The sequence below is a fragment of the Gracilinanus agilis genome, chromosome 4 (genome assembly GCF_016433145.1).
Source record: "Gracilinanus agilis isolate LMUSP501 chromosome 4, AgileGrace, whole genome shotgun sequence".
Taxonomy (NCBI): Eukaryota; Metazoa; Chordata; class Mammalia; order Didelphimorphia; family Didelphidae; genus Gracilinanus; species Gracilinanus agilis.
The window spans coordinates 169,892,732-169,908,448 of NC_058133.1; the positions used below are offsets into that span (position 1 = coordinate 169,892,732).

Genomic DNA, 15,717 nt, shown 5'->3' on the forward strand with positions numbered 1-15,717 from the left:
TGTATTTTGTACTTTTGTTTCTTGTTGGGCTGTGAAGGGGTCTGAGATATGGGAGAGGGAGTGGGAGAGCAGCTGGGTCTCAAGCAGCTCACTCCAATTCAGTTCCTAGGCTGCATGACTTATAAGTTTAGTGTCTAGAGGCACTGATAATTCCACTGCCTTTTTCCTTCCTTCCTTCCTTCCTTCCTTCCTTCCTTCCTTCCTTCCCCTTTACCTTCTATCTTAGTATCATTTCTAAGGCAGAAGAGTACAAGGACTAAGCAATTGGAGTTAAGTGACTTGCCCAGGGTCACACAGTAGGAAATAGTCTGGGGTCACATTTGGATCTGGGTCCTCCCAACTAGGCCTGGCACTCTATCCACTATGCTACTTAGCTGCCCCAATTCCATTGTTTTTTGCTCTGTCTGGTATACAGTTTGGCTGGAAGATGTGGAAAGGAATAGTGTGAAGTAAAACTTCTGAAAAAAAGATATGGTGATGCCAGTTCATAGAAGGCTTTGAATGCCAAAGTAGTGAGTTTTGACTTTACCTGAGAGCCAGTAGGGAATCAGTCTCTTAGGACTGAAGTTCTGGGACATATTAAGGATTGGGGACAATATATGTCTCACATAGATTATATATGAAATAAACCCTAGGGTCCCCTTGAGGAGTTACAGTGCCTTGAACATATAGTAAGAATTTAATAAGTACTTTTTGGGGGCAGCTAGGTGGCTTAATGGATAGAGAACTAGGCCTGGAGAGGGGAGGTCCTGGGTTCAAATTTGTCCTCAAATACTGCCTTGTTGTCTGATTCTCCACCCCTCCCTTTTTTAATCAATCACTTGTTTATTTTTTTAGAAAATTTTTTTTCATGGTTACATGATTCGGGTTCTTGCTCCCCCCTACCCCCCACAACCAATGCAAATTTCCACTGGTTTCTTCATGTATCATCGATCAAGACCTATTTCCATATTATTGATAATTGTTCTAGGGTGGTCATTAAGAGTGCATCCCAAATTGTGTCCACATCAACCCATGTGTTCAAGCAGTTGTTTTTTTTCCCGTGTTTCTACTCCTGCAGTTCGTCCTCTGAATGTGGGTAGAGTTCTTTTTCATACATCCCTCAGAATTGTCTTGGGTCATTGCATTGCTGCTAGTACAGAAGTCCATTACATTCGATTTTACCACAGTGTATCAGTCTCTGTTCTTCTGGCTCTGCTCCTTTCACTGCATCAATTCCTGGAGGTCTTTCCAGTTCACATGGAATTCCTCCAGTTTATTATTCCTTTGAGCACAATAGTATTCCATCACCAGCATATACCACAATTTGTTCAGCCATTCCCCAATTGAAGGACATACCCTCATTTTCCAGTTTTTTGCCACCACAAAGAGTGAGGCTATAAATATTTTTGTACAAGTCTTTTTCCCTATAATCTCTTTGGAGTACAAACCCAGCAATGGTATGGCTGGATCAAAGGACAGGTAATCTTTTAGCTCTCTGAGCATAGTTCCAAATTGCCATCCAGAATGGTTGGATCAGTTCATGATGCAGCAATGCATTAATGTCCCTATTTTGCCACAATCCCCCCAACATTTATTACTTTCTTTTGTAGTCATGTTAGTCAATCTGCTAGGTGTGAAATGGTACCTCAGAGTTGTTTTGATTTGCATTTCTCTAATTATAAGAGATTTAGAACACTTTTTCACATGCTTATTGATAGTTTTTATTTCTTTATCTAAAAGTTGTCTACTCATATCCCTTGCCCATTTATTGATTGGAGAATGGCTTGATTTTTTGTACAATTGATTTAGCTCCTTGAATATTTGAGTAATTAGACCTTTGTCAGAGTTTTTTAATCATAAAGATTTTTTCCCAGTTTGCTGTTTCCCTTCTGATTTTAGTTGCATTGTTTTTGTCTGTACAAAACCTTTTTAAATTTAATGTAATCGAAATTATTTATTTTACATTTTGTAATTTTTTCTAACTCTTGCTTGGTTTTAAAATCTTTCCTTTCCCAGAGATCTAACAAAAATACTATTATGTGTTTGCCTAATTCTCTTATAGTTTTCTTCTTTATATTCAAGTCATTCACTCACTCTGAATTTATCTTGGTGTAGGGTGTGAGATGTTGATCTAAACATAATCTCTCCCATATTGTTTTCCAATTTTCCCAGCAGTTTTTGTCAAATAGTGGATTTTTGTCCCAAAAGTTGGGCTCTTTGGGTTTATCATAGATTGTCTTGCTTACCCCAAGCCTATTCCACTGATCCTCCCTTCTGTCTCTTAGACAGTACCATATTGTTTTGATGGCCACTGCTTTATAGTATAGTTTAATATCTGGTTCTGCTAGGCTACATTCCTTCATGTTTTTTTTCATTATTTCCCTTGATATTCTTGATCTTTTGTTCTTCCAAATGAAATTTGTTATAGTTTTTTCTAATTCTGTAAAAAAGTTTCTTGGTAGTTTGATAGGTATGGCGCTAAATAGATAAATTAATTTGGGTAGAATGGTCATTTTTATTATGTTTGATTGTCCTACCCATGAGCAATCAATGTTTTTCCAATTGTTTAGATCTAGTTTTAATTGTTTGGAAAGTGTTTTGTAATTGTGTTCGTATAATTGCTGTGTTTGTTTTGGTAGATAGATTCCCATGTATTTTATATTGTCTAGGGTGATTTTAAATGGTGTTTCTCTTTCTACTTCTTGCTGCTGTGATGTGTTGGAAATATATAGAAATGCTGATGATTTATGTGCATTTATTTTGTATCCTGCAACTTTGCTAAATTTGTTCATTATTTCTACTAGTTTTTAAGTTGATTCTCTAAGATTTTTTAAGTAGAACACAATATCATCTGCAAAGAGTGATAGCTTAGTCTCTTCATTGCCTATAGTAATTATATATAGTAAGAATTTAATAAGTACTTTTTGGGGGCAGCTTAGTGGATAGAGAACTAGGCCTGGAGAGGGGAGGTCCTGGGTTCAAATTTGTCCTCGAATACTGCCTTGTTGTCTGACTCTTGATAAGCCACTTAATTCCAATTGCCTAGCCCTTACTGTTTTTTTTTTTTTTTTTTTCCTTGGAACCATACTTAGTAATATCTATTCTTAGTCAGACAGTAAAGAGATTTTTTTTTTTTTTTAGTGTTTATCCACTGATTTATTCACCACTTTTTCCCAGCAAGTGAGGACCATTCTTAGGTAGAAAGCCAGAATACCTGGATAGGATGCTTGTTTTCTGGGGAAAAAAAATTTCAGATGGGGCAGGGGAGGCTCCCTTTTGGGCCTCTAGGAGTGTTCACTTGCTTCTTGGGGATCTCCTTGTCCTTAGCCAGCCTTTATCTCCAACTTTCCCTGGCAGCTTCTCCAAGAACTCTAAATAAAGAAGGGAGGAGAGGAATGGGTGGATGGGTGGCTGGGTGCCAGGCTGCTGGAAGGATCAGGTTAGGACAGGTTGGCTTCCCCTGAAATGCCAAGTGGGGACCAGCAGGGCTCCTATATAAATTGTCAAGATCTCAACCCTGTTCTCTTCTCACTCCTATCTGAAATCCTTCCTGCTGCCTAACCTGGTAAGTCCTTTGCTGCTGGGAGTTTGAGAGGGAAGGGGACTGAATAAAGAAAGGACTCGAGTCCTCTTATTCCATTTAGCTTTTTAAAAAAATAATTTTATCTTACTTCTTTGGTCTCTCTCTTCTTTGGACCCCTTTTGTGGGGTCTCTCAGTCTGGGGCCCTCCATGAAGTCTCTCAGACTAGGACTCAGGTAGAAGGAGATAGGGACTCTTTGAGGAGCCCATCAAGGGCTGACTTCTATCTAGTTTCTATTGAAGAACAAGAGATCTTTGTCTGATATATCGAAGACCCTGAAACATGGGGCCAGGAGCTCCTGGAATATCAGCTCTCCATTATGGGAAGGAAGGTTTCCCAAGTGGTGGAGGCTTCTAACTCTCTCTCTAAAGATCTCAGCCTGGGCGACATTGGGAATGCTGGGGAGCCAGAGAGAAATAAGGGTGATCTTCTCAGCTGGGTTGAAGGTGTGACTATTATGGCACTATCTGGAGGAAGCTTAAAATAAATGAATCCTGAATCCTCATGAACTCTAAAGAAAGTGATTGGAATAATTTTGGCCTTTACACAAGGGTGGTGGTGGTGAGAGGGAGTAGTGCAAAGTCCTATGTGTAGGGATGAAGTTAGGCCCTGGCAAATAACAGGAGAGGGAGAGTGGGGTCCCAGTTTTTCTTCCCTACTGATCCCTCCCACGCATTACAAGTAGAACTGGCTGGACTAGGCCACAGAGTGTCTCTCTGCCCCTAGCACCAGACTCCTTTGCCTACCTACCTTTAGATCCAACCTGCCTGGATTGGTTTGGGTCTGTTTAGAGCCCAGGACTTGAATGAGATGACCTCAAGGATTTTTTTCTGTCCCAAGGCACCTGGTTCAATTCTAATCCCACTCCAGTAGGAAAGCTTCTTTTTAAAGTGGGAAATTTTGCTTCTTGAGTACATCTTATATGGGAAGGAATCCAAGAGAAAAAAAGGTCATGGAGGGAGCTCACAGTCTGATGAAGTCCCTGCTTTGGGGAAGCCCCCATCTGATAGGGAAGAGAGAGATGGCTCCTATAATCATGAATGAAAGTTGATAAGATTGGGCACTGGATGAATTGTGGTTGTGAATGTGAAGACCAACGAATAGTACAATATAGCACAGGAAGGTGGCACCATATTGCTCTGGAATCAGGAAGACTCATCTTGAATTCTAATCTGTCCTGAGACACTTAGTAGTTGTGTGTCCCATGGCAAATCACTTAACTCTGTTTGCCTCAGTTTCTTTATCTGTAAAGTGAGGTGGAGAAGGAAATGGCAAACCATTACAGTATCTTTGTCAAAAAACTTTAAATGGTATCATAAAGAGCCAAACACAACTGGACAACAACAACAATTTGGATGGGTTAAAAAGGTTCATAAGGAGCCTGTGGAGGGCACCCTTTCTGCCTTGAGGACCTCCTAATCTCTTATCTCCATTTCTCCAGGTTCCAAGATGAGTAGTCCTTTGGAGAAAGCTCTGGCTGTGATAGTCAACACCTTCCACAAATACTCAAAAAAGGAAGGGGACAAATACAAGCTGAGCAAGAACGAGATGAAGGAATTGTTAAAGAGTGAGCTCCCCAGCTTTACCGGAGTGAGTAACTTGCCTTTAGGTTTGGAGCTCTGGCAGTCAATTTGTACTCAGACTTTCCCTCTCCTTTCTCCCCCTTGGGATATATCTAAGGGGAAAGGAGTGTGATGGGGTAGGAGATACAGAGGAGGAATGATGAATTTAAGAGCCTAAACTAATTCTACTCAATTATTTATTAATTCAGTTCATTCATTTAAGTTCTTACTTGAGAGAGGATGTTGTGCTAATTAATGGGATGAAGAAACCATTTCATCTCTCTCAAGATGAAATGCTCTTTCAAGTTTATAATAAAAGGAGAAATGCAACACGTGCACAGATAAGTATGATGAGTCCAGGGAGAGTGGGAAATTCTTTCAAGTTTGAAAATGTCATCACTTTCATTTGGGGGTAGGGAATTAGGGAAAGCTACGTGGAGGAGGTGGCACCTAAGCTGGTAGTGGAAGTGGAAGGAAGAAGATGTATACACTAGAAGCAAGCAAGGAAGGAATTCTAGGAATTCAGAGAGGGCCAACAGACAACATTTTGCTGTTCTGTCTGACTTTTCGTGACCCCATTTGGGGTTTTGTTGGCAAAGATGCTAGAGGGTTTTGCCATTTCCATCTCCAGCTCATTTTGTAGATGAAGAAACTGAGGCAGAGTGAAGTGACTTGTTCAGGGTCAAATAACTAATACATGTCTGAAGTCAGACATGAACTCAGAATGAGGAGTGTTCTTGACTCTAGGCCCATTACTCTAATCACTGTACTACCTACCTGCCATCAACAGACAAAATAATCCTCTTTTATTCCTGCTGGTGGCACAAATGATACAAAATGATAGAAAACCCCCAAATCACTTTTGGCCATAAAATACATGACGAGGTTGTTTTCTGACCACCCCTCACTCAGCAGACTTACCTGCCTCATTCATTTTGGTCCTTAGGCAAATTAAAGTGTGCCTTCATTTCTTGAGCTCACAATGACTGATTGTGGGAGGAGGAGGAGATGTAAGAGAGCTACCAGAGACAGGTAGGAGGCTGCCCTGGTGGGGACAGAAGTCAGTCAGAGACTAAGAATCTGCTTTCAGCAATAGAGGATTTACTGAATGGGATTTTTTTTTCTCATGCTCTTGCTTTTATTTTGACCAGAGCAGGTAGACTATAAGGAGATCAATCAGTCAATGAATCAATGAAAAGGCATTTAATACTGTAATCAAATACTTCCTTTGGGGTACTATGCTAGGTGCTGAGGATACAAAGGGAAAAAAAAGCAAGTCCCTTGACCTCAAGGAACTTACATTCTATTGGAGAAGACAATATACACAACTATAAACAGGGTAGAACTGGGGGAAGAATGTTAGATTTGGAGACTCTTGATTTGTTGTGGTTCAGTTGTGTCTGACTTTTTGTGATTCCATTTGGGATTTTCTGGGTAAAGATACTAGAGTGATTTGCCATTTCCTTTCTTAGCTCATTTTACAATGAAGAAACTGAGGTGAACGGTGTTAAGTGACTTTTCCAGGGTCACACAACCAGTAAGTTTCTGAGGCTAGATATAAACTCAGGTCTTCCTGACTCCAGACTGGGTGCTCTATACACTGTGTTACCTTGATGCCCTGAAGTGTCAGGGCCCTGAATTCAAATCCCAGCTCTGCCATTTAGTATTAGTGTGACCTTGGGCAAGTTACTCCATCTCTCTGGGCCCTAATTTCCTCATGTGTAAGTTGGAATGGACCAGATGATGTCTCTGGTCCATTCCAACTCTTCATCTCCTTTCTCTGTGACCAAGCATATGCAAAATTAATATAGGGTAGTGTTAGAAGAGAGGTTACTAGAGGCTCAGGGGAATCAGGAAAGGCTTTATCTAGAGGATGGTGTCTGAGCTAAGTCCTGAAGATTTGGATTCTAGGGTTGATGGATGGGGATGACGGGAGGGAAAGCCAAAATAAAGGCAGTGAAATTGATGTGGGTAAGAGCGAAACAGCAGGAAGGTCACTATGGCTGGACTATGGATTTTGGGAAGGGAAATAATATCTAATGAAGCTGGAGTGTATGTTGGGGCCAAATGGTGAATGACTTGAAATGCCAAACCAACCTTTCTTATAAAGAGGAAACAGAAATAGGCAGGTAAAGCTGGGTATCTCAGTGGATTGAGAGCCAGGCCTAGAGGCGGGGAGGTCCTAGGTTCAAATCCGGCCTCAGACACTTCCCAGCTGTGTGACCCTGGGCAAGTCACTTGACCCCCCATTGCCCACCCTTACCACTCTTCCACCTAGGAGCCAATGCACAGAAGTTAAGGGTTTAAAAAAAATTAAAAAAAAAAAACAAAAACAAAAAATAAAAAAATAAACTGAGTAGTGGAGCCTAGGGGAAGTCACAAAAGTCATAGGATCAGGTCATGTAGAGCTGGAAAGGATTTTAAAGCTTAACTGATCCAACCAACATTTTACAGATGAGAGAACAGACTCTATGAGATGACGTTCCCAACTAAAGACACAGAGGTAGAAAGTAGCCAATGTGAACCCAGGGCTTCTGACTCCTAATCCAATGTTTTCTTATATTGCACTATGATGTTGGTCTGTGTTCTCCCAGGCATGACCAAATTGCCTCTACATTTCAGGGAGAGATGAATGAAGAGGGCCTGAAGAAGTTGATGAAGAGCTTGGATGAGGATGGTGACCAGGAAGTGGACTTCCAGGAGTATGCTGTCTTCCTGGCTCTCGTCAGCATGTCATTCAATGACTTTTTCAAGGATCACCCTGACCGCACCTGAAATAATATGACCACCCCTTTCCTACTTCCCTGCCCTATTCTGTTTCCCATGGCATCAATCTGCCCTAGGCTCAATGCATTGTTTTATATTCAATAAAGGTTTCTTTGAAGATAGAGTTATGGCTACAAGGTGACATTCTCTAGAACGATGCTGACTGAGCCCTGCCATCCCTAACCCCTGAACCAACATTGCCCCAGGTCCCTTTGACTCAGCCAAGTTCCCTTGGACAGACCAACTAGCCTCAACTCCCAGTTCTAGACCTAGACTGTCCTTTGGTCTGGAATCCACTCTCATGAATCTCTACTCGGTATATCCTCACAATGACTTTGCCCATGCTCCCCATTCCATTTCATTCTGAGGGTAATGTGCGTATAGAATAACTGAAAAGGGATTTAGGCAAAAGGGAAGACTGGGGACAAAGGAAGAGAGCAGCGGTGGCTCCCATATATATATATCATGCCCTGCCTCTTGCCTAATTCCTTTCTCTTCATCGTTGATTCTCTTAGTGAAGAGAAGCCATGTTTCTTGGGGAAAGTTCAGGTTTCTACTTGCCTTGCAGAATCAGGCTAAGAACTGGGTCTGACCCTTGGGGATCTCTTGTATCCTCTTTGGAGGTCTCCTAAATTCATCTTCCTTCCCCCAAACCAAATCACTAAATTCAGAAGAGCTAAGACTGCCCTTCTACTTCATTTCTTTTAGACCTTAGGCACATAGGAAAGTATCTGGGGACTCTATCCTTTCTGAATTTTTCCTAAGGTCAATCTCCAGAGACTGTTCCTGTACAGTGGAGAGGCTGCCTCCACCCACTCTGTATCTTTAACATTTAATCACACTAATTGCCCCTAGCCTAGTTTCTCCAATGCCTTCTGGGTATTTGGTAAAAATTGTTTCCCCCTTTACAGCCCCAGAAATGTTCCTGGGCTTCTTTTGGACCCCAATCAGCAGTGATTTAAGCAGATATAAGGGTTAGAGGTTAGTTTTGAGTGTGGGTTTCTCTCCCAACCTTTATAGGCCTCCTCAGAATTCCTCTTAGTTATCAAGATGGATGAAAAGGCTAAAGAAGTGGGTATTTTTGTCAGCCTCTAGACCAAGAATTCTTTTTTTTTTTAAACCCTTGTACTTCGGTGTATTGTCTCATAGGTGGAAGAGTGGTAAGGGTGGGCAATGGGGGTCAAGTGACTTGCCCAGGGTCACACAGCTGGGAAGTGGCTGAGGCCGGATTTGAACCCAAGACCTCCCATCTCTAGGCCTGACTCTCAATCCACTGAGCTACCTAGCTGCACTAGACCAAGAATTCTTAACCTTCTTTCTATCCATGGACTCCCCAAAGGGCCAATGGATAGGTTTCAATGTGTCCAAAAGCTTAGATAGAAAAAATTAGTTTTATTTCAATGAAATTGATTTCCTTTGTAATAATATCATTTATTTAATGAATTAAAAAAATAATCTTCTAAGGAGGCATAAACTACTGCAGACTCCCAGAGGGTCTATGACACAACAAAGATCAACAAGAACTCCTTTAGGTCATGCTCACTCATGTAGGCCTCATGTGGCTTTAGGTTCTTGCAGGGTCAGTAGGCACTTAATATTGATTGAGTGAGGTGACTTTTGATTTAGATTTTTGACAAAAATTGAGCAATTTGAGGAGATTTGGACAGCAAATGGCTAATTGTGGGGACTGAATGAACCTCACTGAGTCCATCTAGTAACTCAATTCTAGCACTACCTTATTTCCCTTTCTATTCAATTCTGGGTCTAATTCAAATTCTGTCTTGTGAGAAAAGTTTATTTCATTGTAGGAATTGGTAGAAAACCTTATTGCATTGCTTGAACTGGACCTTCAGTACCTGCTGTTTAGAGACCTTTAACCAAGGAGTTAACAAAGAGTTTCTCATGTACATCTCAAGCAATTCACATGCCTTATCTGAAAACTGGCCCCATGCTGATCAATCAGCTATTATTTCCATTTTCCTTTGATTCTTTACAGACACTTGAAGGGAGTGGGACATCTCTTTTTTCTAAGTTCAGGGACTATACCTGTTTATTCTTCCCCTCCCAACTTGGAAAGTCCCTAATTTTTCCTCTAATTACAAATCAGATCACCTGTTGTATTGTTTCCTTTTAATGAATTGGTCTTATTTGATTAATTTTTTTACATTAGACAATTACCATGCATTGCTCAATGAATTGATATTTTTGAAGATTGAACCTTTCTTTCCTTAGTTATATCATCTTTCACTTGACACACAACCCCCTCCCCATCTCCACCTCTCAGTTTTAGTGTTAGAGATGTGGGTGAGGAAGAGCTCTTAGGATGGGGGTTCTAAGGAAAGGAGAGAGCAGAAAGGAGACAATAGGACACAGTGGAAAGGTCACCACTAATTTTGGGATCAGAGGATTTCTACTTGTGTGACCTTTAGAAAATCCCTTAAGATCTCTGGATTTGTGTCATCATCTGTGAAACAAGGGCCTCTCAGTGGCACTGGAAGTTCCTTCTAACTCTATGAACCTAAACTTAAGTGGGAAGAAGCTGGTATCTTTGGGAAGCTCTGGCCCACTGGAGGGGAATAAGCAAATAGCTATGAAATGTTATTTTAAAATGTGGTGGTACGTAGTGTCAAGGGGAGAAAGGTGTATGGATAGTCTCAGTCTTCTTCTAGGTTGGGACAATGAAGAATGTGGTGATTCTTGGGTTTTGCTGGAGGAAAGAGGTTCTCCATGGCCATATCTATTTTCATGAACTGTCTTGGGCTCAAGACAAGACAGGGGTGGGGATTACCAGCTCAAGAAAGGGAGGTTGTCATAAGAAATAGACCTTATTTGATAGAATATGTGTAAGTTGTCCGGTGAAAGGGAGATAGTAGGGGATATTTAGAGAGACGTGTGAGAGGAAGTAGAGGTGTCAGGGATGAACATGGGGTAGAATGCTGGGGAGAAGCCTGGCAGTGTGTGGGTGGCAGAAAAATGCTGAGAGGTATTGGGGAGGAGAAATGTCTGTAGGCACAGAGAAGAGGAATTGGGAAAGGAGAGGTCTAAGTATGTGGGGGAGAAGATGGGAGGAGTCTCCCTACCTGAGATAGTGTCAAGAGAAAGAGGTCTGGAGTTTATAATTATGGTACTGAGGCATAAATAGCCTTTGGGGTAAACCAAGAAGTAATTTTAGTTTATTCCTTTGCCTTGAAGCAGATTAAGAATGGATTATTCTCTTTTTTGCAATTCCTCTTTCACCTTCCCTCTGCTTCATTTTCATAAATCTACCATTAACTTTTTCCCCTGTAGATTTGGCTCATTGTTACTGAGAAGTAGCAGATCTTTAGTTGACCTCTCTTTAATGGGCCACATCTAGAAATAGAGTAATTTCTTCTTCTTCTTCTTCTTCTTCTTCTTCTTCTTCTTCTTCTTCTTCTTTCTTTCTTTCTTTCAAAGCCCAGTCTCCTATTCCCAGGTTCTATTAGGGTGCGTGTGGGATGGAGGTTAGTAAAATTAAAAAAGAGGTCCCTGCATCAATGACATCACGGGTTTGCGCATCTTCCTTCAAAAAGGAGGTGGTTTAAGGCTTCTGGTTCTTCTATCCAAGTATCACCTTCTACAAGAGCCTACTTTCTCCTGGTTTTTAGTATTCACTCCCTCTCCTTGAAAATTACTTGGTACTTACTTTTCTGTGTACCTGCTATTTCTTCATAGTAGAATGGAGAGAGTCAAGTGGAGAGATTAGATGTTAGCTCTGAATGTGGGCCTCTCCCAACCTCTATATCATATCCATCTTAGTCATTAGATTAAAAGGCTGAAGAAATCATTATTTTTGTTGAGTTCCCCGTTTTTGTTCTTATAGCCCCCTCTGCCTTGCATAACATCTGACATATAATAACAGTATAAAATAATATTTTAAAAATAAATTTTAAGTTATTTATTTAAAAATAAATTTTATGTTTTTTAAAAATGTTGCCACAATTTCCCCTACTATCCTTCCCNCTGAAGAAATCATTATTTTTGTTGAGTTCCCCGTTTTTGTTCTTATAGCCCCCTCTGCCTTGCATAACATCTGACATATAATAACAGTATAAAATAATATTTTAAAAATAAATTTTAAGTTATTTATTTAAAAATAAATTTTATGTTTTTTAAAAATGTCGCCACAATTTCCCCTACTATCCTTCCCCAGAGGAATTTTTCCCATATAACAAATGAAATTCTTAGAATCCCAAACAAAAAAAGAATAGGAAAGTATCAGCAAAACTGATCAATGCATCAAGAAAAGTCTGAAAATAAGTTTGATGTACCATATTCCTAGACCTCTTACCTCTACCAGGAGGCCTTATCATTCTCTCTCTCTCTCTCTCTCTCTCTCTCTCTCTCTCTCTCTCTCTCTCTCTCTCTCTCTCTCTCTTTCTCTCTCTCTCTCTTTCCTTAACCCTTACCTTCTGTCTTATTTTTTAAATTGTCCTAGATTGTATAAGTCAGTGTAGTAGATAGAGAAATGACCTTAGAGCCAGTTCTTCTCTTGACACATACCAATCGTGTGGCCTGGGGCAAGTCACTTAACATCTTCAAGCCTCTAGATAATTTTCCAAGACTGATAACTGCTCTGTAAGTTATAATCTGTGAGTCTAAAAGGGATTTGCCTTATCTAAAGTTTCCTGTACCAGGACAATTTTGAGGGATTTATGCCAAAGAGTGCTCTCCACTTCCAGGGAAAGAAATGTCAGAGTCAGAAGGCAGATGAAAGCAGCTGATTTTCCACTTGTTAATTTGGATTTATGCTTTGGGGTTTTGCTTTGATAAGATTATTCACTTACAAAAATGAACTATATGCAAATATGTTTTGCATGATAATACATGTATAACCCAGATAGAATCACCTGCCAGCACCAGGAAGGGAAAGGAAGGGAGGGAGGGAGATAAGGGATATAATTTATGAAAACTTGTGTGGAAATTTGTTATTATATGTGGTTAGCAAAATTAAAATAGCGTTCTTTCTCATAAGTCCCTCAGAGTTGTCCCGGATCATTGCATTGCTGCTAGTAGAGAAGTCCATTACATTCGATTGTACCACAGTGTATCCATCTCTGTGTACAACGTTCTCTTGGTTCTGCTCCTTTTGCTCTGCATCAATTTCTGGAGTTCACATGGAATTCCTCTAGTTCATTATTCCTTTGAGCACAATAGTATTCCATCACTAACAGATACCACAATTTATTCAATATTATGAATATTTTTGTACAAGTCTTTTTCCTTATGATCTCTTTGGGGTATGAACCCAGCAGTGGTATGGCTGTATCAAAGGGCAGGCAGTCTTTTAAAGTCCTTTGAGCATAGTTCCAAATTACCATCCAGAATGGTTGGATCAGTTCACAACTCCACCAGCAATGCATTAATGTCCCTATTTTGCCACAATCTCTCCAACATTTATTACTTTCCTTTGCTGTCATGTTAACCAATCTGCTAGGTGTGAAATGATACCTCAGAGTTGTTTCTATTTGCATTTCTCTAATTATAAAAGATTTGGAATACTTTTTCATGTGCTTATTGATAGTTTTGATTTCTTTATCAGAAAATTGCATGTTCATGCCCCTTGCCCATTTATCAATTGGGGACCTTACTTTCTGTTTTAGAATCAATCCTAAGTATTGGTTCCAAGGCAGAAGAGTGGTAAGGGCTAGGCAATGGGGATTAAATGACTTGCCCAGGGTCACATCAGATTGGAACCTAGGACTTCTTGTCTCCAGACCTGTTTCTTTATTCACTGAGCCACCTAGCTGCCCCCATATTTCAATTTTGAGCTGTGCTTGTTTTATATAATTTTGCAGTGCTCCCTTTGGATTTTTTGGGGGGTGGTTCTTTCCATTGGCATTGTTTCTGTCACCATGAATATTGTTTTCTTGACTCTGCTTAGTTCACTCAGCAGCAAGTCATGTAGATCTTTCCATTTTTACTTGTAGTCATTATATTCATCATTTCTTACAGCATTGTAATGCTCCATTCTATTCAAATACCATAATTTGTTTAGCTATTTCCCCAATCAAAAGGCGTATACTTGTTTCCAATTCTTTGTTACCACAAAAAGTATTGCTATAAATATTTTAGTGTACCTGGTGACTTTTTTAAAATCAATGACCTAGTGGTGGAATTTCTGGGTCAGAGAATATGGGCCTTTTAGTCACACGTAGTAAGCGATTAATACATGGTTGTTCGATTGAATTAGATTGACTCAGCATTAAATTGGTTGTATTTACTACTTAACTCAGAGATTGAGAGGAGAATGAGTTTCTTAGAGATGGAAGATTAGAAAACCTTCTTTAGTCCTCTGGCTGGAAGAGGAAGATTATTTAGGATAGTGACTTTTTATTCCAATTCTATTCATTCATTCCATATCTTTCTTCCACCACCAACTTTCTTTCTCAAACTTAAGCCTTCTATCTTCCCAAGAGTAGAGGGAAGAAAGTGGTTTTCTGTGTATTTTGTGGGATTGGGGCTGTTGTAAGAAGAGAAGGCTACCTCTTTTATCTGTAGAGAACAGAGGGTAACTCCAAGAAGAATCTCTTGGCTTGGGGATTTGTGAGATGTTCAGAGAGGACTATCACCTCTGGTGTGAGGGCTTACCAAGCTTTTTTCAGGGTTGTTCATTCATCTTTGGTGTCTACCTTTCACCTAACTCTCACTGGTAGTTCCAAGAAGCTGTAGCATGTGCTGCAGCCACACCCCAGGAAAACCATGTAGACAAACAGGCTAAACCAGGCTGATGACAACTGACAGACCTCAAACTCTTGGTGAGTTAGGTGGATGTCTATCCCAAGCATGTGAAGACTTATCCCAGGGAGAATGGTCAGATGAGAATAATTTGTTCCAACAGCCATGAAGGCAGTTGAAGCAGGCACTGTGGACTGATGAGAGCTTAGTCAGACATCAAAGATGTCAAAGATCATCTACAGAATTTTAGGCCATCACCGATTGTCTTGACTTTTGTCTTGCCATTGAACTTGGAGGACTCTGGAAGAGAGGATGAAACTGATGACTTTGTGCAACTCTGCCTTACTTAAATCCAATTCATTTCCAAATCAAGACATCATCCTGTGATACCAATGGTCCTTTTAAAAAATCAAGGATAAACCACAACCTCTTGGCTTTCAGTAAACCTTCTCTTTCTATACTTCCCCTAATCAATGGGAAAGGAAATGGATTTCTGAAGTTGTCATTCTGTGCATATAAGAAATCAAAGAGAATAATTTTTTCATAAAGCAAATCTTATTCAATATATAAAATTTTTAGGATCATAAAGTTGTCAACTATTCAGCAAACTAGTAAGCCCTTTGATTCTTTTTTTTTTTTTTTTTTTTTTTAAACCCCATACCCTCCTCTTGGAGTCAGTATTGTGTATTGGCTCCAAGACAGAAGAGTGGTAAGGGTAGGCAATGGGGATTAAGTGACTTGCCCAGGGTCAAATAGCTGGGAAGTGTCTGAGGTCACATTTGAACCTAGGACCTCTGGTCTCTAGGCCTGGCTCTCTATCCACTGAGCTACCCAGCTGCCCCCAAGCCCTTTGATTCTTATTTCTCATCAACTCAGTTTTATTTATAGTTTAGTTTTTGAAAGATAATACCCACATTTTATGTTCAGTCCCTGGGTTGTTTCTTGCTTCAGATTTGAATGAGAATCTTGATTCACTAAATAAGTTTTTATAAGTGGAATGAAAGTTTTGTGCTATGAAGTAAGAATGAGATCTGTTTCTCCAAGGACACATTAAAAAGGTAACTTCATTGATTGGAAATTAATTTGGACTTATTGGCTATTTCAGAGATCAATTAGTTTATCTTTCACT

General features: G+C 40.1%; 1 protein-coding gene across 1 annotated transcript; it reads left to right on the top strand.

Annotated features, from left to right (window-relative positions):
* Positions 1 to 3,520: 3,520 nt before the first annotated feature.
* Positions 3,521 to 7,963, top strand: LOC123245720 (protein S100-A2-like). Its single transcript, XM_044674719.1, has 3 exons — positions 3,521 to 3,547; positions 5,006 to 5,154; positions 7,749 to 7,963. Exons 2-3 carry the CDS (start codon positions 5,014 to 5,016, stop codon positions 7,899 to 7,901), a joined length of 294 nt encoding a protein of 97 aa, XP_044530654.1. The 5' UTR covers positions 3,521 to 3,547; positions 5,006 to 5,013; the 3' UTR covers positions 7,902 to 7,963.
* Positions 7,964 to 15,717: the final 7,754 nt, after the last annotated feature.